Source organism: Piliocolobus tephrosceles, chromosome 2 (assembly GCF_002776525.5).
Source record: "Piliocolobus tephrosceles isolate RC106 chromosome 2, ASM277652v3, whole genome shotgun sequence".
NCBI classification, from domain to species: domain Eukaryota; kingdom Metazoa; phylum Chordata; class Mammalia; order Primates; family Cercopithecidae; genus Piliocolobus; species Piliocolobus tephrosceles.
This window is the reverse complement of record NC_045435.1, coordinates 91,120,493-91,142,904: the sequence shown is the minus strand read 5'-3', so window position 1 is coordinate 91,142,904 and position 22,412 is coordinate 91,120,493. Positions and strand designations below refer to the sequence as shown.

The following is a 22,412-nucleotide window of genomic DNA, read 5'->3' as shown; positions in this document are numbered from 1 at the left end:
GTTTTCACACAATGTGTTGTATCCATGAGTATGTCACCTGCTTTGACGGTTGACCCTATAGCAGAGGTTCTCAACCAGGGGAGATTTTGCCACCAGGAGACATTTGGCAATTTTGGAGACATTTTTGTTTGTCACAACTCACGGAGTGCTAGGGGTACAGTTCAACATCCTGTAATGCACAAGACAACCCCCACAACAAAGTCCACAATGTCAGTAGTACCAAGGTTGAGAAATCCTGCCCTTACAGAACCAAAAGCTGGGAAGAAAAAAAAACAAACAAACCTGTTTTTATGAATACCCAAAGCTAAAACAGCAGGCCTTGGCCCCTCTGGGTGAACAATTTATTAATGCCCAACTTCTCAAGGACATATGTGGGTTGAAGAATAAATGTCTACTTAGAATGTACTATTGCCTTTGGGAACAAAACATACTTACCAGCTTTTGACTTCCTGACTGAGTGGATTTTCCTAGGATTGCTGGGAAATGCTGGAGGAGTCGGCCCTGCTTCTCGAGAGAAACCCACTGCCCTCTGCCACTGACGGAATTCAAGGAAGAGGCTTCCACAAATGCTTATGATTTTCAGTGGCAAAAAAAAAGCACTCAAAAATGTGTATATTAGGATTGTAACTATTTAAAAAAATTTAGGCTGGACACAGTGGCTCACACCTGTAGTCCCAGCACTTTGGGAGGGGCAAGGTGGGCGATCACTTGAGGTCAGGAGTTCGAGACCAGCCTGGTCAACGTGGCGAAACCCCTTTTCTACTAAAAATACAAAAATTAGCCAGGCATGGTAGCACACGCCTGTAATTCCAGCTACTCTGGAGGCTGAGACATGAGAATCTCTTGAACCCGGGAGGCGGAAGTTGCAGTGAGCCGAGATCGTTCCACTGCACTCTAACCTGGGCAACAGAGCAAGACTCTGTCTCAAAACAAAAACAAAAACTAAGCAGAGGAAAAAGACTTAAAGGAGGTAATACCAATATGGTAAAGTAGTTGTGTTTTGGCAGTGGGTTTCTCCAAGACCATGTTCCATTTTCCCAACTAATGTGATGTGGTTTTAAAACTTCTGTAACTAAAAGAGATAGTCTCCTTTAAGAAGCTAAAGCTGGGTGTCAGTACTGTCAGTTGTTTTGTGATTTGGGCACTTGTGAAGGAAATGTTTTGTTTTCTTCTCCTCTGAATAGGAATTCCCAGTACTAGCTCAGAGGACACCATCTTAGCCCAAACCCTGGGCCTGGCCTACTCTGAAGTCATTGAAACTTTGCCAGATGGCACAGAGAGACTGAGCAGCTCTGCGGAGGTTGGTGCCTAAGAACTTACTTCCAGAATGATCACCTTGATGCGATTTTGATAGACATTTTCCTTCAGGTGCAAATTACAACCTGTTCCTTCACTCGTCCCCATACCTAACAGCCTTGTAGCCTCATATCTCTATGAAAACAAAATAATATTCTTCAAGATCTGGAAGTTTGTCCATTGTAAATCAAATTCAGTCCTCGAACAGAATGGATCAAAGTAACTAATTTTATGTTGGGGATCTCTGCTTGAGAAAAATTATCTTTTCTAAGGAATCTCTGGTTCCTTGGGAGAGGTGACTAAAATTGTTTCTTCTTCCTAGAGGAGGTATCTGTTCTCTCCAGATTACTGACATTATTTCTGCCTAAAGTGTAACTCACTTATAGAAATGAACAGGGAAGTTCAGAGTCATGTTTATTTGGACAGGGTTATCTCTTGCTAGCATGAAACAGCAGCACTTAAAGATGGTATATCTGGCAGGATTTGAGCCCAGCCTCTATGTTGAACTAACCTGGAAAGTAGGATGGAAGAGGTAGGGTGAGGGATGGGAGGAGGTAGTGGGAGCAGTGACTCTCAAGTTTGAGCACAGAATCCCCTGGTGGCCTTGTTAAACCACAGCCTGGCCCCCACCCCCACCCCAGGGATTCTGATTTAGTAGTCCCAGGTGAGACCCCAAAATTTGCACTTCTAACAAGTTTCCAGATACTGCTGCTAATGCTGCTGGTCCAGGGAACACATTTTGAGAATCAAGGGCTTAGAACCTTGCCACTCAATGTCTGGTCCCTGGACCAGCAGCACTGGCATCACTTGTTAGAAATGTGGGATCTTAGATCCCACGCTAGTCTAATAAGATCCCTATATGATTTGTATGCACATTAAAAGTTTGAGAATACTGGCTTAGAGCACTCTTAAACTTAACTGCACACTGGAAATACCTGAAAGTTTTAAAATAATACTGATGCCTGGGTCTCACTCCAGATACTCTGATTTGATGGTGACTGGTGGTGAGGACGGCATGGATCAGACATCAACAGTGTTCAAAGCTCCCTAGTTGATTCTGATGTACGGCAGAGCCTGGGAACTATTGACTTAACATAGCGATGCCACCCCTGGCCATGGCTCTGAATCACCTGGGAGGTGCCTACAGGTCCCACCTTGGCTGATCTTGATTCAGTGAGACCTGAAGATCCAAGTTTTTCCGGTTTGCGACTATCTGGCTATATTTATATCTATAAAATAAGGGAATATAGGCAGGTTTTCTCCTTGGTAGGGAGTGCATGGTTTCTAACCCCATGTTTGTGGCTTTACTTCATAAATTGCATCCCCAGACATGAGTCATGCTCTAAGATATGGACCCTTAAGCCTTTTTTTAGACCTTGTTTGAGCAGGTTCCCTGGAGGGTGGAGCAGAGCGAAGTCACAGTGTCTGTAAGGAGCCCCAGTTAACCCTCTCAAGAAAGGGGACACTCGTGGCCAAAATTAGGCTTCTGAAGTTCCCAGTGAAACATCCACTCTTTAGTACAGTTCTCTGAGCATCAGTTATGCTTCCTGGCTTCTTTCACACAGCTTCAGATGGTCTGTTGAAGCCTCTCCTGACTCTAGGCTGAATATCTAGAGTAAAAGAATTAAATCAATAAGTAGAAGGAGAATGGCTAGAGAAAGGCCGCTTTCGTCTATGAGCTTCTGGAATGGAAAGACAGTGATGTTAGGAGAAGACTGACTTTCAGGAGAGCTTTTTATGATTTGCATCGTGACTGTGATAGTGGGAGTGCAGAAAGACACTTTAGACCGTTCATGAAAAGGGCTACTTTTGATCAACATAGCTGTATTTTCTTATTCTTTATGCCTCTTGACTGTAAGCTCCTTGAGGACATGGGAAGATCATATTTATCTTTGTGCCCCCAGTGGCTAGCACAAGCCCAGCACATACAGATGCCCAGTGGGTCTTTATTGAACACATTTGAGGGTGCCCACAATCCAGGTTGTTACCAAGCCACACTGGCTCAATTCATATAGTTAGTTTGGCTCTCTGAAAAGCACCAAGTGAAAAGATAATTTCTCTTTTGTGCTATTAGTGGTCTGTCCTGCTGTCTATAAAATGGGAGCATGTAAATATAAAAAGAGAAGTCTGGTTCTTCAAGCCAAAGCCTCAGAATGTTCCTCTGCTTGCCTGAATTCCTTCTGCTTTAGGATAATATTGAATTTTTATTTTCTGAATATTTTCCCCCCAACAGGGGAATAGTCATTAAAAGTCCTTATCATGCAGTTCTTTACTGGCAGCTAAAAGCTGATATTTGATGATCTCTGTAAGTGTCACAGGGCTCTGGTGATAAGAAAAGCCACAGAACCAGGGCCAACCGAGACACATTAGACACAGTAGCCACAGTGCCTCGGGCTCACAATACTTTTAGAGGCCTCTGCAAAAGTTTTAATTTCTTTTAAAATCAGAAGAAAAAATGAACTTTTAGGGTCAAAAGTTACATTTCTGTTTATATTGATGCAGTTGTAAAATATAGTTCTTAATATTATCTGAAGGAGCAAGGAGCCTACAAAGGCAGAAGCACCTGGGGCTCATGAAAGTCATGAATACGGCTCTGCACAGAACTGGTCCCTTGGGAGAGCCACACATAAACATGGCAGGACTGGTGGCAGCATCGGGGTGGTGACTCGTGCTATGCAGAGAGGAGTGAGCTCTCTTTTCTCTCCCTGTCAGTTCACAGGTATGACCCGGCAGGATGCTTTTCTAGCCCTGACTCAGAAAGCCCGGGGGAAGAGAGTGGGTGGAGACGTGACAAGTGATAAACTGAAAGACTGGTTGATTTCGCGGCAGCGGTACTGGGGCACACCAATCCCCATTGTCCACTGCCCAGCCTGTGGCCCCACACCTGTGCCCCTGGAGGACTTGCCCGTGACCTTGCCCAACATCGCATCTTTCACTGGCAAGGGAGGCTCTCCACTTGCCATGGCTTCAGAGTGGGTGAACTGCTCCTGCCCGAGGTAAGAAGCCATATCCCTGCAGCGGTGACTGTGCCTATGGCCCCATACCTGCTAGGGCTTCAGACACCCTCCTCCCTCCTGGTGCTAACTCTGTTCCCTTTTTCCCTGACTTCCACGAGGCTGGAAAGAACACTGTGGGTCTTTGAGGCCCTTTAAGAGAAGGGTCTGGAATCTGTGACCCTGCCTCTGCAACAGGTATCCTCCATTCTCTGAGCTATTGGAAGCAGCAGTGTCAGTTCAGATCTATGCCAGAAACATCTGATCCAACTGATGGAAAAACTCTAAATTTTCCTTACAGCTTTGTAAAAAAAACACTTTCCTTCATTTTGATATTCCAAAGAGCCACGTAGAGAGGAGAGAAAAATGTTCTCTTCTCCACCTTGCAGTTTTCCAATATAGTGACTGTAACAACAGTGGAGATTTTATCACGAGCAGCAGAGTAGTAGCTAAGAGAGCAAGTGTGCTCAGGGGCTCCATTCTTTAATATGCTGAAGCGCCATGGTTCCTTTCTCCTCATTTTGGAAGCGGGATTATGGTTTTCTGTCTATTCACTGGCATGTCTCAAGTGTGGTTTTTAATGATGCTGTCCGTATCAGCTAATTAAACAAATAGCAGATACCAAGTTCCAGTATTTTCCTTCTTCTGCAGAGAAGCCATTTTTCTCTGCCTTATAGACCATGATGAGGATATTTTAAAATGATTTTGTATTCTGCCAGTATAGAGCTGAGTTATTAGGTTGACAATTAGGTAACCACATAATATAATTGGAAGTCTTGAGCTGGGAGTCAGATCAGTGATGGATTCAAGTCCTGGCTCTGCCTCCTAACTGTCTAGTCTTGGGAAAGTCATTTACCTTCTCTGAGCTTGAAATCCCTCATCAGGAACAGAAATAACCCCATCGAAGGGCTTTTCAGAAGACTAGAATTAACACATGTCATCCTGCACAGTGATACCTTCTAGGTCTTCAATAAATGGAAACTTTACAGCCATCTAGCCAGGTACTTGCCAGCCATCCTCCCAGGTCCTCACTGAGGCAGTTTTGAAATTCAAGATGGAACTTGGAGGGAGGTATATAGGAAGGCCCAGACCATTTTAGGGTAGAAATGCTGGCTCCAGGAGGAAAAGGGCTTCCCTACCAGAGATGTTGGTGGCCTACATACAGCACAGCAGTTGTGGCCTTATTGATGAGGATAAGGTTTCCTGCCTTGGCTGCAGAATTACTGGAGGGCAGAACCTAGGCCTTGGTGTTGGGCAAGGCTCCCTGGATAATCTTAATGAGCATGCAAGGCTGAGAGCCACTGAGCCAGTGTGGCAGAGTGAGGCAGCCCAGTGGTACAGACTACAGGCACCAGAGCCCACCAGATGTGGATTTCTTACCCTTGAGCTACAAGGCTTTGGAAAAGTTTCTTAACCTCTCTGAATCCTAGTTACTCATCTGAAAAATGGGGATATGAGTAGTATTGGTCTCATAATCCTCAGGGCTACTGGGGATTATCTCATTTAATCCCCAGTAGTTTCCAGTACTTTTGAGATAGTTTCAAGTACTTTTGAAGTACTTGGCTCAGATCCTACTACCCAGTATTATTATCATTACTATTGGAGCTAACCCTGATAACATTACCACCATTATCTATCACTTCTATCCCTCCTACTTGCCACGTAGCTTCTTCCTACTTTTTAATATCAGCAATAAAACATGTTAGTTGCCTTCAAGTCCAACAAGACCATTAAAAAGGAAATCAGCATGACAAATGTTAGCCAGATGTTATTCCTTTTATAAATTGAGCCCTGCATTTTCTCCCTCACTTGGACCTCACTTGCACAAGGTGAGGAAGAAAAAGTAATCTTTATTTTCTAATTGTTTCCCAAAATAGCGTCTGTGTTCTGGTTGATTGCTCTCCAAATAAAAAGACCTGGCTTTAATTTACAGATGCACTGTTGAGATCAGCTTCTTAGAGCAGCCCTAGGTGGTAGGAAGCTGGATTCTCTGAGGACTCTCTCCGAAAAGCTTCTACTCTTAGAGACCACCACTGTTCTCACTGGGAGGTCTCCTGATTAAAATACAGGGGGTCCCAAAGCCCTGCCAGATCTAGGGCACCCATGCTCTCTGCTCAGCCACTGCATTTAACCAGCTGATGAGGGAGCTGGGGGAATATGTGGGGGACTGGCCATTTCCCTGGGTAATATTTGTAAAGCTGGTATGAACTACTTCACAAATGGAAGATAGAAATGCAACCCTTCTTTTATTCTTAAATTAAAAATATGGGCTCAAGCCCATACATGCTAAATTTGCAGAAGATGTATCAGTTCCTCTTGGGACTCCTCATCCCTTCTCCCCAAATTCTGCAATAACCCCCAAAGACTTACACTGCACAAAGTGGATATTTGGAGGGGCGATGAGCCTCATATCCATGCTTTAGAAGGGAGAGCCTGCTATGGCTTCCTGCTGCCACAGAAGGCCCTGTTGATAGCTGGTCCTACCCATCAGACAGAAGGTGCTGATTCTCTGCTGATCCAGGCCTTGAGGAGTCTCCAAGGCAGCTAATCCCTGTCCTGTGCTAGGCTTGACTAAGGGCACCTTCTTTTGAGTTCCTAGGTAGTGTGGCTTTTGGCACCTGGTTCTTTCAGTCCCACAGGCCCACAACTCTAGGAATGTTCTTAAGAATAAGTGTAGCAGCTGGGCACAGTGGCTCATACCTGTAATCCCAGCACTTTGGGAGGCCGAGGCAGGAGGATCACTTAAGGTCAGGAGTTTGAGACCAGCCTGGCCAACATGGTGAAACCCCATCTCTACTAAAAATACAAACATTAGCCGGGCATGGTGGCATGCACCTGTAATCCCAGTTACTCGGGAGGCTGAGGCAGGAGAATTGCTTGAGCCCAGGAGGCAGAGGTTGCAGTGAGCTGAGATTGAGCCACTGCACTCCAGCCCAGGTGACAGAGCCAGACTCCCATCTCAAAAAAAAAAAAAAAAAGAATGAGTATAACACTTGGGCCCTTGTGAGACCTTGGTCCTTCAACCCTTCACATATCAAGGATCTCACTTTATTCTCTGTCTTGAGCACCAGGGCTTTCTTCACTCTTCCATAAGGAACCTATCTTTAGGCAGTGGTCTGGCGGTAGATAATGTAATTAGCTCGGAGGGGGGTCCTGATTTCTAGCATTTGCCAATTTTTGTGATGTACATACTCCCATCAGGGCCAGTTTCAAGCTCCCAACTTGCCATCTTTTGTCACAGTGGTATAAAGAGATGCTGACAATTGATTCTCACAGGCTGGCATGAGCTGGCTCCAGCAACCATTGCCTTTGGGGCTTCCAAGGTGGTTTGTCTTCCTCGGGTCATCCTGGTAGATTTCTGCACCTGTCACCCGAGAACAGAAGTAGAAGAAAAGTCCAAGTTGATTTTCCACACATCTCCCTATGTTTGGTTCTCATTTCTCTTCATGCATTGATTGGCTTCACAAGCATCATAAAGTAGACATTGGCGAAGGCAATCTTGACATGCCTGGAACAGAAGTTAATGCACAAAAGAGATACCTAATCCTGTCTTGTCCTTTTGGGTGGTGAGGCTTTCTACCAGGTTAAATTCAGAGAAGTGGAAAATAAGGCTTTTAATTGTTGGAAATTGAAACTTTTATTTATAAATTTCTTTAAAATATCACATACTATACAATATAAAAAGAGCACTTTCCCTGAATTGTCTTTTCATATGTGCCTTTTTTTTTTTTTGAGATGGAATCTTGCTCTGTCGCCAGGCTGGAGTGCAGTGGCACGATCTTGGCTCACTGCAAATTCCGCCTCCCGGGTTCAAGAGATTCACCTACCTTAGCCTCCTGACTAGCTGGGACTACAGGCACACGCCATCACACCCAGCTAATTTTTCCTATTTTTAGTAGAGATGGGATTTCACCATGTTGGCCAGTATGGTCTTGATCTCTTGACCTTGTGGTCCGTCCCCCTCAGACTCCCAAAGTGCTGGGATTAAAAGCTTGAGCCACTGCGCCCAGCCTGTGTCTTTATTCTTATGACATTTTAAATTCATACTTATTGTTATAGCTCTCTCAAAAGCTAGTGGAAAACTGCATTAAAATTTAAAAAGAAACCAAATGATGAATTTCATTTCTTTCTTAGGTGCAAGGGAGCAGCCAAGAGAGAGACAGACACGATGGATACCTTTGTTGATTCTGCTTGGTACTACTTCAGATACACTGACCCTCACAATTCGCACAGGTAAAACGTCCTTGCTGACGTCCTTGAGCATGTGTCAGTATAGCTCCTCCCAGAAGCAAAGACCAAGATAGAATTAGACATGCAAGAGATTTCTTGGGGGAAATGCCTGTGCGGATTAAAGGGGAGAAGAGGAGGAGTGGGCAGAGTGCTCTTAGACCACGATGGCCTATGACAGGTGTAAAAGGAGAAGGGAAAAGAAGGAGGATCAGATGGAGGAGGCTCAGTTCACAGCGCAACTCTGAGAAAGCCTCGACCTGGCCAGTGGGAAGCCCCAAGCAAAGCTAGTCCATTAGAGTCTTCAGTCAGGCTAAAATGTCTCGGCTCCGGCCCCTCCCTCTACTCTCCTGAGAGCAGCCTGGGAGAGCAACATGGGCTGGCAGGAACACACCAGGGTGGGTCCACAGATGCAGCAACTGGAAGCTGTCAGTCAACTGTGCACCTCGGAACAGTCTCTCTTAAAGGGAGAGTGCTACATCATTAAGTTAGATTATTCATAGCCAGGTAAATCCCAAGTACAACACAAATACAAAACAGAAAAAGGAAGGAAATGCTACTGTAATACTCTCCTTGCAGTGAACTGCATTTGTATGATTGTAAAGATGTAATGTTATTTATTTAACTGAAAAGAATGATGTAACTCTACAGAGAAGGTAGCAGGTGGGGAGGGTGAGAGAGCTAAGAAGCCTCACCTCTTACCACAGAGTCAATAGATCATTTCCTAAATTGATAAATCAATAAAGAGTATAAACATGTTTTTTTTTTTTTTTTTCAATAATTGCCAGGAGAAACAACCAAAAGAATTAAAAGTGGCTAAGAGACAGGCCTGAGGCAAGGAAAGAATTGGGGCTGGAGACCACTGTTTTTCATTGTAAATCTTTCAGTACCATTTGATTTTTCAGCTGTATTCGTGTGTTTCTTTGAACCCTGCCCCCACCCCTGCCCACCCAAAAAAAAAAAAAAAAAAAGAAATTAAGGGAAAGAGAACAGTAGGTAGCCTTGTACAGAGAGAGAATGAGAGCTGAAAGAAACTCTTCCAGAGCCCTAGAAAAAAACAGCATTGTGCTTAAAAGGGCCTTGCCTGATGGCTCTTGTCCATGGCAGAAACATTCTGGAACCCTGTTCCCTACATATAAAATATGGCCCCCATTCTTTGTAGTTCTAAAATAATATATTTCTAGTGAGACAGATACTCCTGCCCTCACCCTGCCAGAATTTCAACCTGCAGTGTTGTGATTCTGTAATTTGAGTTCATACCAGATATGAAGGGGATCCTTGTCGGCGTGGTGGCTCATGCCTGTAATCCCAGCACTTTGGGAGGCCGAGGAGGTGGATCGCCTGAGGTCAGGAGTTGGAGACCAGTCTGACTGACATGGCAAAACCCTGTCTCTACCAAAAATACAAAAATTAGCTGGGCATAGTGGCGAGCCTGTAATCCCAGCTACTCAGAAGGCTGAGACAGAAGAATCACTTGAACCAGGGAGGCAGAGGTTGCAGTGAGCCAAGATCGCGCCACTGCACTCCAGCCTGGGCGACAGAGTGAGACTTCCTCTCAAAAAAAATAAAAAAGAAAAGAAAAAAGAAATGAGGGGGATACTGAGTGAAAGATACCCTGCAAAGGCAGGAAGGGTGCAAGGTGACGATTGTGGCTGGGAACCACCAGCATGGCCTTCTCTGGCCCACAGAGGGGCTCCCCTTCAGGGCCTTTCCTCTATAAGGGGCCATGGGTGCATTTCATGTAGCAATAACTGGCTTAAAATGCAAGTGGGGTCAGGCTCTTTACTTTCTCTGAGTGTTTCAAAGGAAAGCCTTCACACAGATGAGAGAGACTCCAAGTAACTGTGGCAGGAGAGACATCCTGAGACCGTCACAGCCTGTGAACAGCAGTGAGCACTTCATTTCCCTCATGGCACACTGTGGTTAGCTTCAGCCTGGGCGCGAGTTCTTCCTGGGGTGGTTTCCTGAGTGGATCATAAATCCAAGCTGTAGCTACTTTCAACATTTCACTCCTTAATATATCCCAAACTTGTTTTCCGGCCAAATACCATCCTTCACTTCCCTTTCTTTTCTGTCGCCTGGATTGGCAGTTGAATTTCTTTAGGGAACTATTTTTCACAAAGCAAAAAAGTGATTTTTAAAAATTTTATCAGAATTCTGGTACAGTGACTGGAGAACACCAAACTATATTAAAATGCAAATATGTGGTGGTGGCCGGACTCTTTTCTAGCCTCAGAGCTGAAGCCAGCCAAGTCCATCCTGGGGAAAAAGGTGGCTTGAGGTGTCAGGGAACCAATTCACAAATATTCGAAGCCCTCCAAAGGCAAAGGTTTGCTTGATTGGCTGACCTCAAGGGACAGCATTACCTTGGCAGCACAGAGGTCTGTCGCCAGCCAGTGCTGCCCCTCCCTCTGAGGGTCCCAGCCAGAAAATGGAAATGGCATTTCCTTTCCTCTACAGTGTCCATTAGGACCCGAGAGTATGAGAAAGCCTTTCTATTAGTATCTGTTGGCCAAAGAATATCTGTTAAGTACTGTTAAGTGAGAGAGAGTTATTGGGCTATTTTATAATTCACCCTAAATATGCTGCATTGCATTCATTAAGCAATATACAGGCTCTTGCTGACTATATTTTCAGGCTGCTTTAAAAAACAGAATCAATTTTCTGTTTTAAAATAAATATTTACAGCTGGGGCACAGTAGCTTACGCCTGTAATCCCGTAATTTTGGGAGGCCAAGGCAGGAAGATCAGTTGAGGCCAGGAGTTCGAGACCAGCCTGGACTGAACATAGCAAGACCTTGTCTCCACAAAAAATGTTTTAAAAAAATTAACAGATGGCCAGGTGCAGTGGCTCACGCCTGTAGTCCCAGCACTTTGGGAGGTCGAGGTGGGCAGATCACCTGTGGTCAGGAGTTCGAGACCAGCCTGGCCAACATGGCGGAACCCCATCTCTACTAAAAATGTAAAAATTAGCCGGGTGTGGTGGCAGGCACCTGTAATCCCAGCTACTCAGGAGACTGAGGCATAAGAATAGCTTGAGCCCTGGAGGCGGAGGTTGCAGTGAGCCGAGATCACACCCCTGCACCCCAGCCTGGGTAACAGCAAGACTCCATCTCAAAAAGAAAAAAAAAAAAAGAAAAGAAAAAATTAGCTGGGCATAGTGGTGTGTGTCTGTAGTCCTAGATACTTGGGAGGTTGAAGCTGGAGGATCACTTGAGCCCAGGAGTTGGAGGATGCAGTGAACTATAATTGTGCCACTGCATCCAGCCTGGGTGACCGAGCAAGACGCTATCTTTAATAAAGGAAAAAAAATGTTTAAATGTGAAAATAAATTAATAAATAAAATAAGCATTTAGTAGCTACATGTTAATCTTCATTGTAAATACCACATTGCCCTCTATTGGTAGGAACTCTGAAGTCTCAATTTTGTAATCATAATAATAAAAATTAAAGTGAATCTAGATATTCAAGGTGCATTGTAGCAAATTGCCTTTTTTTGCTGGTATGTTTTCCTCTTGTCCTCACTTTATATGCAGATTGCTTTTGTTGAAATATGTCAGTAATATCTTCTGTAACCATTTTTAAAATTGCATAAATTAACACATCTGACTTTTTTCTTTTTTAATATATAAGCTTTTCTCATATATATACATTTTTTGTTTGTTTGTTTGTTTTGTTTTGTTTTTGAGACAGAGTCTCGCTCTGCTGTCCAGGCTGGAGTGCAGTCGCACAATCTTGGTTCACTGCAACCTCCGCCTCCCGGGTTCAAGCGATTCTCTTGCCTCAGCCTCCTAAGTAGTTGGGATTACAGGTGGCCACCACCACACCTGGCTAATTTTTGTATTTTTAGTAGAGACGGGGTTTTGCCATGTTGGGCAGGCTGGTCTCAAACTCCTGACCTCAGCTGATCCGCCTGCCTTGGCCTCCCAAAGTGTTGGGATGACAGGCATGAGCCACCAGGCCCGGCCTTCTCTTATATTTTAAAAAGCAAATCATTGTTATTCCCTGATACAGTTCATTTCAGGGCATATGCATGTTACAGTAGGTCTGTTTAATTTACACAATTGTGGCAAAGCAGGTTTTTTAAAAATGTCCCTATCTCTTTTTTACAGCCCTTTTAACACAGCAGTGGCCGATTACTGGATGCCTGTGGATTTGTACATTGGAGGGAAAGAACATGCTGTCATGCACTTGTTCTATGCAAGATTCTTTAGTCATTTTTGCCATGATCAGAAAATGGTTAAACATAGGTAAGCATTCATACTGCTTTGCAAAAGAATTCAGTTGCATGAATAGCAACTTTAAGCAGGTGTGAGTTCTTCTGAAGCAAGGTAAATGCATGTAGTAGAAGAAGACTAGTTTTCTAGTATGCTTTAGAGGTTGTTGTCAACCTTAACCATTTGAGGTCCATTTATATTGCTTAATCAGTTCTGGCAAGTGATGTTGCTGGCTTGCATAGAACCTAGCCTTCCGTGCTTCTCTGTTTAACTGAATTAAGTAATTAAGAATTGTACCTGTGAGGCAGAGAGGAGTGGCCCATAATGTTTTATAGCATCTCATCATCTGGGTGATATAGCATGCTTATCACCCAGTCCTTCTGTGTCAGCTCTGTTCCTAAGCTTGGCTGAATCCCACCTTGATGCATCCCCCTGAAAAATGTATAGAGTGGATTTGAAATAGAGAATCACATTGTAAAAACATCAGTAAATTCTTTTCCTGTTGGCCTATTGTAACCCTTTCCTCATAATGGCCAGAAAAATGTGTGTGTACTTTTTCCCATGAAACGTATCATATATAAAAATTACATATTTAATGCATTGAAAGAATTGTACAATACATTAAATATGTAATTTTTATATATGAACATACATGCCCCACTCCTCAGTTTAACAGGGTGTTATAGGTACCTTAGAATTCCCAAGGTGCCCCCTCCTATTATGTATCTCTCTTCTATGCCCACCACCTCACCCCTAGCTAATACCGATCCCGGATTTTTAATTCCTCACTTGCTTGCTTTTCTTTATAAATGTATCATTTCTGCATGTATTTTTAAACTATGTATTGTCTGGTTTTCCTGTGTTTGAACTTTACATAGGTAGAATTATATTTCAGGTATTCTGTCTTGCTTTCCTCACTCAACAGTTTTTTGAAATTCAGCAGTGCTGACGGATGAAGTTATATTTCTTCCTGTTTCACTGCTGCAAGATATTCCATTATATGGAATGAAACTTCCAATATAGAACTCAGTTTATGTATCATACCACCATTGATGGTGGTCAGACTGTTTTGTGCAATTGTGAACAAAACTGCTATGAACCTTCTTGCACATGGTTCCTGACATACGCGTCACCATTTCTTTAAAATGCGTACCTAAGAATAGAATTGCTCGACTGTAGGATATGCACATGTTCAACTGTCTTGAGAAACACCAAACTATTTTCCATAGTGATTACCTAAGCCTATACTTCCACTAGTAGAAATGAGGGTTCCAATCTCTCTACATCATCATCAACATTTTGTACTATCCAGCTTTTAAATTTCACCAAACCAGTGGGTATATAATGGGTCACGTTGTGAGTTAAATTTGAATTTCAAGACATCAATTTTTAAAAAATTTTTTTATTTTTAATTTTTGCAGGTATATAGTAGGTGTATACTTACGGGGTACATGAGATATTTTGGTACAGGCATGCAATTTATAGTAATCACATCATGGAAAAGTGGGTATCCATCCCTCGAAGCATTTATCCTTTGTGTTACAAAATCCAGTTATACTCTTTTAGTTATTTTTATATGCTTAATTAAGTTATTGTTGACTAGTTGATTTCTTAATCAAGTTTATCATGTTTCATAGGTTTATGAATCTCTGTGATCAAATCCCTGTTTGTATCCTATGCTTTTATTTTTTCTAGATCGTTTCTCTTTTATTGATTTGTAAGGGGTTCTTTAAATATTCTTGATACTAATCCTTTTTCAGCTATATGTATTGCAGGTAGTTTTTTCTAGTTCTTAGCTTGTCTTGTTTTTATGGCATCTTTTGATGAACAGAAACTCTTAATTTAATGTAGTGAAAATTAATAATCTTTCCTTTATGGCTATTGCTTTCGGTGTGTCAGCACTGTTAATGGAATAGTTCATCCTTTTCCCCATTGATCTGTAGTGCCCTCTCCATCATAAATCAAGTTGTCATATATTCCAGGGCCTATTGATAGGATCTTTATTCTGGGACTACAGGCGCCCATAAGCACGCCCGGCTCATTTTTGTATTTTTAGTAGAGATGGGGTTTCACAGTGTTGGTCAGGCTGGTCTCGAACTCCTAACCTCAAGTGATCCACCTGCCTCGGCCTCCCAAAGTGCTGGGATTATAGGCATGAGCCACTGTGCCCGGCCAGTTTCTTTATAGCTATCTTCCAGTTTCTAGTTGTCTGTCTGTCTCCATCTGCTGATTAACCCATTCTTTGAGTTTTTTATTTTAATTATTCTTCATTTCTAGAAGTTCTAGGTTTTTAAATTTTCCTTTATTTTTATAGCATTTTCTTGCTATCTTTTAAGTCTTTATTTTCTAAAATAGATTAAACATACTATTATGTTGTCTGATAATTCTTTAATGTCATTATGGGTCTGTTTAGTCATTTGTTGTTTCTGCTCTTCTCACTCATGATGCCTAGTTCTTTGGGGGATGGAGTGCAAGGGGTGTTTTAACTGACCTTATATTTCTCGAACTTTTTTTTTTTTTTTTTTAATAGGAACTCTTTGGAACCTCGCTGCTAGAGCTGATTTTGTGTTAGCTTCTCCCTGTTGCCTGGAGATGCTACCAATCCAAGACCACTTTAAATTGAACTTTCTGCTTGAGGTTTTTAGAACCATATAGGTAATATGCATACAGTCCCAAACCCACATGAGGTTCAACTTCTGTCTACAGATTCTCAGGAGAAATACTTTTCTTTCCTCCTACACAGTAGGAGGAAAGATAGGCGAGTTTCCTTGTTTGTCTCTTCTAACCACAGGTTTATTTGTAATTCATTGATGATTTCTAGTTCATTGATGATTCCTGTCTTGAGATCTTCTAGACTCCCAAAGTTGCTTAGGCTTTAGGTTTTGTGTCCCATCTTTTGTGTACCACGCCATGCACAAATATTTATGATCAAAGGGTTCTACAGATACACCCAGGGTAGACGCTGGCTTCAGGAACTGTGTTTTCCTAAGTTGGGTTTGGTTTTGTTTTGCCAGCTCAATGTATTTTACATTCCAACTAACTTTTTCACTTGTTTTGCATCAGGACAATAATTCAGGCTCTCTTGTCTGCTGTATTACCAGAAGCATAATTGCTGGATTTTTTTTTTCAGTTGTTGTTGTGTTGTTTTTCTGTTTGTTTACTACAACATCCTTTAGAACATTTTTTAATTACAGAGAAGAAAGGGGAAATATCTGATTATTTCCCTATCCAGATAACCCATGTTGACAATTAAAAAAAAAAAAAGTAATACATGTCTAAACTATTTTGTAACTACACAGAAAGTGAACATTGTTGTCTCCCGCCCTGCACGCCACTCTTTAGCCCTTTCCTCAACTTTTAGGTTTCTTTTTATTTCTTCCAGGAAAATATTTTGCCTATCCCCACATGTGTTTTTATTGATATACTCATTTTAAATGTTGCTTATATTGCATACATATCCTTTGCTTCTTTGACTTAATAATATAGCTTGGTGGTCTTTCCGTATCCGCACAAACAAATATCACATTCTTTTTAGTGTAGGCATAGTATTCCCTCATTTGGACATACCATAATTTATGTAAGCGGTCACCTATTCTTCCAATTACTATTTTTTTTTAAAGTCCAGTGACCCTCTTTATTGATATGCTTAGCAAATAATCGGGAGCATCTCTGTAGGCTCAAGTCCTCACACTAGGGAATTCTGGGTCAAAAAATATGTGCCTGTAAAATTTTGATAGATAGAAAAATATTACTTTTGAAACTTCTGTAATGCAGACAGAAACCCATTTTCATCAAAATGAAGCACACTGAACGCTCCTTCCCCTTCACCTAACCCTTGGACCAGATGGCTGACTGCACATGCATGCATGGATTAAAAGAAGTCTACTGTACAGAAAACTAATTTAGGGTCTAATTAAATGCTTAAAATAAATTTATTCTCATCAGTTCCAGAGACCTTCACGTATAAAAATAAACTGGTCTGCATCAGAAGGACACTAAAAACATTAACAGCATTACTCCTTATGTAAATAAATTTGTTAAAATGTTTGTACTTTAGGTTCTAGAATTTACCAATTCTGCCTTGCATTTCTTATGTCTGGAAACTAATTTACCTAACTAGATAAAGATTGTCATTGACAATGGGAATTATGTCCTGTTACTGTCATGGTCTCATGGATATTACACATTTTTAGTGAAATCTTCCTTCCTTCCTTCCTTCCTTCCTTCCTTCCTTCCTTCCTTCCTTCCTCCTTCCTTCCTTCCTTTCTCTCTTTCCTTCTTTCCTTCCCTCCCTCCCTCCCTCCCTCCCTCCCTCCTTCCTTCCTTCCTTCCTTCCTTCCTTCCTTCCTTCCTTCTTCTTGAGTTTAGGTTGGGTGTGGTGACTTACACCTGTAATCCCAGCACTTTGGGAGGCCAAGGTGGGTGGATCGCTTGAGGTCAGGAGTTAGAGACCAGCCTGGCCAATATGGTGAAACCCCATTTCTACTAAAAACACAAAATTTATCTGAGCATGGTGACATGTGCCTGTGGCCCCAGCTACTAGGGAGGCTGAGGCACAAGAATTGCTTGAACCTGGGAGGCAGAGGCTGCAGTGAGCCAAGATCATGCCACTGCACTCCAACTTGGGCAACAGAGCAAGACTCTGTCTAAAAATTAAAAAAGAAAAGAAAAGAAATTAAGTGTAATCCCTTGAAACAGATAAAAGTTTATGTTCTTCAAAGGAAATGTTCTCCAGTGTGTGCAGTTGTGCACACCTATGTTCTTAGCTACTCCAGAAGCTGAGATTGAGGCTGAGACGGGAGGATCACTTGAGCCCAGAAGCTTAATTCCAGCCCAGGCAACATAGCAATACCCTGTTTCTAAAACAAAACAAAACAAAACACAAAGGAAATGTCCTCCATGGGCTAGGGAGCATTGATTAGAACTTAAGTTTAAAGACCAAATACAACTTGAGAAACATCTCAGGCCAGGCGTGGTGGTTCACGCTTGTAATCCCAGCACTTTGGAAGACCAAGGCGGAAGGATCACTTTCGGCCAGGAGTTTGAGACCAGCATAGGCAACATAGTAAGACTCCATCTGTAAAAAAAAAAAAAAAAAAAAAAAAAAAAAAAAAAAAAAAAAAAAAAATTTAATGAGCCAGGTGTGGTGGTGCACACTTTTAGTCCCAGCTACTTGGGAGTCTGAGGCAACAGAATTACCTAAGTCCAGGAGTTCGAGGCTGCAGTGAGCCATGATTGCCACTGCATTCCAGCCCAAACAACAAATAAGACATTGTCTCCGAAAAAAAAAGTTGGGGGGAATAACTCCTTCTTATGTAGGTCTGGAAAGAAAGACCATATGTAAGTGATTTCTAGCCCCTTAACAGTAGAGCATATTTCTGCCAGTTTCTGAATGATTTTTTATAGAAGTATTCAATCGGTAAATTATTCAGTGGCCAAGTATGCTAAGGTGTAGGACAGGGTCTGACTATTTTTGTGATTTCTTTACAGTGGTTTAAGATTATATTCAAGCAGGAAAAAAGGTTTGCAGCATTGTGATATAATTTTAAAATGCAGTTTCAAGTATGACTTTGTTTTTACTCAAATGCATTGCCGATTTGCAGAGCCTCCAGGTAACACCTGGATTTTGCTTTACCATCAACAATAAGGAACCAGCTATATGGTGTAAATTGAAATAGACCTATGGAGTTTTGTTTTTTTGAATCTGTTTTTAAATTCTGTTCAAGATTCCGTTCCATGCTTTCCTCCTCCAAAAGAGACTTATTTTAAGTACTGAAAAGGCTGACCTTTGCGGAAGGTACAGAAAGTCATCTTAACTGTTTCTCAGTGCTGCTGTCAGCATTACTCTTGCTAGAGCACATCAGGGCAGCAACAGCCTCTGAAAACTCTCCCGGTGCATTACCTCTTTCTTAAAGGTGTTTTGGTAAACCAGTCAACCACACATGAAATGAAAGTCACCCACTTTCTGTGATGAGTAATTTGGAATTCTACAATCAGAATTTTTGAGAGCCTCCAAACAACTTTATCAAGCTGGGCTGGGAGGAAAAATTAAGACCTGTCAACCACATATGTATTTCTGAAATCTGCATAAATTGGAATTTCTTAGCCTATTTCTGTATTCCTTTTGATTAACATTGGCATTTCAGGAGGCAATTTGAGATGATAGTACAGCTATTCCATTTTAGTTTAACATTTCTGAGACCCTCAGCCCTTGTCTCAAGTAGCAGCTCTGGAACAGGAATCCAAAGACCTCTGTCTGTGTTCAGTGATGCCCCTGATTAGCTATGTGGACAAGAAGCTGAACTCCTTTGGGTCTCAGTGGTCTCATATGTTAGGAACTCAGTTATCTCTGAGCACCCTTTTCACTCTGATTCTAATTTCTTCAAATACAGACAGCAAAGGTTTATGTATATCTAATTATCTTTCCTGTTTTCTAAGAGTTGTGGACTTTTTTTTTTTTTTAATCACCTGCATGTTTAAGCTTGCAGTTCGAACTTAAAGTCTCCTTATCATACATACGAGGCTGGCCTCCAAGTTGAGTGTGCCACCACACAGGACAGCAGGTGCCTTAATTGTGTGGTCTGAAATACCAAGTTAATGATTAACCAGGAATTAATGTAAGCAGGAAGCCCAGAAAAGAAGATATCCAAATGATTAATAAACATTTTATCCCACTATAAAATAACCAATAAACATCTTACACTATAAAATGTTTCTGGCCCAGCATGATGGCTCACACCTGTAATCCCAACACTTTGGGATGCCAAGACAGGAAGATCATTTGAGTGCAGGAGTTCGAGACCAGCCTGGGCAACAAACACAGCAAGACCCCATTTCTATGATTGAAAAAAAAAAAATTTCCCTCACTGGCAAATATAAATTATTCAGCAGTGAGATGCCATCTTCCATGTAGTAAGGAAGCTAGCATAAGAGCAACACTCTCATATATTGCAGGAAGTAGCTTGGAACAATCTTTCTGAAAAGCAGTTTGGCAATACATAGTGAGAGCCTTAGAAATACTTATTTTTGGATGCACTAATTGCACTGCTAAAAATCTATCCTAAGGAAATAATCAGAAATGCAAACTTATGCACCAAGATGTTCATGTAAGTGTTATTTCAAGTAGCTAAAAATTTGGATACAATCTAAATGCCCCAAAATGCTGAGACAAGGTAAATAAAGTATAATCCGTCTACATGGAGCACACTTACACAACACTTTCAATTAAATTACAAAGAATGTTTAATAACATGAAGAAATTCATCTGAAATAATGAGAAATAGAAAAAGCAAGATACAGCTTGGTTATCTTTGTCTTTATATATACATGCACATATATACACATACTCAAAGCAAGAGAAAAGACTAGAAAAACTCATGCCAACATGTTAACACTAGCTATCTCTGGGTGGTGAGCCCAATGTACTTCTGATTTTTTCCAGATTTTTTATAATGATTATGTAACTTTATAATTTACAATATGGTATATATTCTGAAGAAGGAAAATGCGCTGAGTCTCCTGCTGTGCTTGGAGTTGTGGGGTAGGATCAGCTTTCAGCTTCCCTCCTCCTGGTGGTTAGCATCAGGTTGAAAGAGAGGGGCACATTAGAGCATGGGAACATGTCGTGGCCCGTCTTCACTGAATGAGATCGGGAAGCCTTTTCTCTCCCTTTGTGGGAGACTGCTGTAAACATGGAATCTTGTCACTTTTTGTTGTAGCTCTGTAATGCAACTTAGACACTAAATTCCCCAAACTGAATTTCTCCCTTCAGTTTGGAATCAACAGAAAGCAAGCAGCCGCTCAGGTAGCTCCCATGTGGAGGGCAGGCTGCCTGCTGACCCTGGAGAGCACAGCAAGCCCCCATCCACAGGGCTTTCTTCTCTGTTTCTCTGATCATGCCAGAAACGGGGCTACTGGGAAAAGGAACAGGAAGGGAAGAGAAGCTTTACTTGGGTCCTGCTGTATTAGTAAGCCCTCCTTCTGTGCCACTGACTGGCTGCTAGGATGTGGGAAGGGTGATATTTTAAGAATGAGCCATGGCTAATACTTGGAAACTAAGCTAATTATGTGACATGATAGCCCTGGGCACAGAACAACGAAGAAGAGGAAGGCAAAGTTAGTCTGATTTAATGAAAAGTCCAATTTGGAGACCATTTTCAGAGATCCATGGCCTTCAAAGATCTGCAGCCTGGCAGGCCACTCTCCCACCAGGTCAGGGGTGTGCGCAGCAGGCTATCTGGGGCTTCGTGAGTAGATAAATGTCATCTGCAGCAAGTAGGTGGGGCTCTGATATGCCCTGATATTCTTTGCTCATATTGTAATTAGCACATTCTTTGTATGTAGTGATTTTTTAAGAGCACTTAAAATGGCCAATGTTCTGAATTTCCTTGTTTATCCTAATAATTAGCAACTCCTTACCTCCCTCCCTCCCTCTCCTCCCTCCCTACCTTCCCTCTGTCCCTTCTCTTCCCTGCCTCCCTCCCTCCCATCTTTCCTTCTTCCAAGTGGGACAAATGTGGCCTTCAATGCCCAGCAGCTATCACTTGTTGCAATTTCTGAATTAGTGCAGTCTAAACTAATGAATACATTGTGAAGATCTCCCCCCAGTTTTCATCATTGTGCTTACATATAGCTGTGCTTCAGTGCAAGCAAGCATGATCTACCTCCAGGGATGTACTGAAGGAGTAGGAAGAAAGCTGACTCAGATAAATCCAGGGCCTTCTTCAAGGCAGAGGCCCTGCCTAATACTCCCACATTCGATGGTCCTGAGTCCGAAGGGTTTGTTAGTGGTTTAGAGTTGCAGATTTTCCACTCACGTATAAAGGCCCCTGCTGTGCACAGTCACTATGATGAATGAATAACTCAGCTGCATACACAAGTCTGTTCCCAAGTACCATCTGCTGAGTGAATGAATGAGTGAACAAAAGGGAAACACATTACCCCAATTGTGAATCTGAATAATGAACTTGGCAATGTGATGTGATCTGTGCTTCAGCAGGCTTGGGTTCCAAGTCCAATAGGGCCCTTGACATCCTTTGTCCTTCATTCCTGTGCACTTTGCACCTCCATATCACATTTGGTATGTCTTTCTTGTAGTGTTGATGGTTATTTATGAGCATGTCTTGGGCTGCCTGCTCTTATTGTAAGCTCTCCAATTAATTGCTCAGTGTGCTGTGTACCCAATTGTCATGTAAATACATGTTGAATGAATAAACAAGTGTGACTCATTCAGAGCTAAACTACGCATGAGAGTAGACATGGCCAGCTTCAGCCAAGAGAGTGAAGACCAGATTCCCAAAGCCCTGTGGCCCATTCCCTAGCTCCCTGGAAGAGTGGAGGGAAAACACTTGGGAACAAGCAGGCTTCTGGGAGCTGGGAAGCGCCCCTTTCCCCACTGGGAAATTCCATGTGAGCACTCATCAGGGCATTCTCCTGCTCTCATTCTCTTGCTTCGGCTGCTTGGGATCTTTCAATGCACCCCTCCCTGCAAAAAGGTGGTGGCGCTAGCTGGAAAGTATAGCATCCAGTGCCCCTCTTCATTCATTTCTTTCTTCCCTCCTCTCTTGCCTCCACTTTGTCCCACCCACATTACCCCCCACCCCTCGTGCTGGTAGGTTTATTCATTCACTGAAACAAGCCTAGTTGAGTCCAAAGCAATTAACATTACTGAGCATCTATT

The 22,412-nt window shown here is 42.3% G+C and overlaps 1 protein-coding gene across 2 annotated transcripts in view; it reads left to right on the top strand.

Moving 5' to 3' along the window:
* LARS2 (leucyl-tRNA synthetase 2, mitochondrial) overlaps positions 1 to 22,412 on the top strand; it is a 168,205-nt gene that overhangs the window by 106,474 nt on the left and 39,319 nt on the right. For both annotated transcript variants that reach the window (XM_023231307.3, XM_023231306.3), the window contains 4 exons: positions 1,185 to 1,300; positions 4,009 to 4,292; positions 8,424 to 8,522; positions 12,629 to 12,766. In XM_023231307.3, the coding sequence (XP_023087075.1) occupies positions 1,185 to 1,300; positions 4,009 to 4,292; positions 8,424 to 8,522; positions 12,629 to 12,766 (637 nt within the window). The remainder of the gene's footprint in view (positions 1 to 1,184; positions 1,301 to 4,008; positions 4,293 to 8,423; positions 8,523 to 12,628; positions 12,767 to 22,412) is intronic.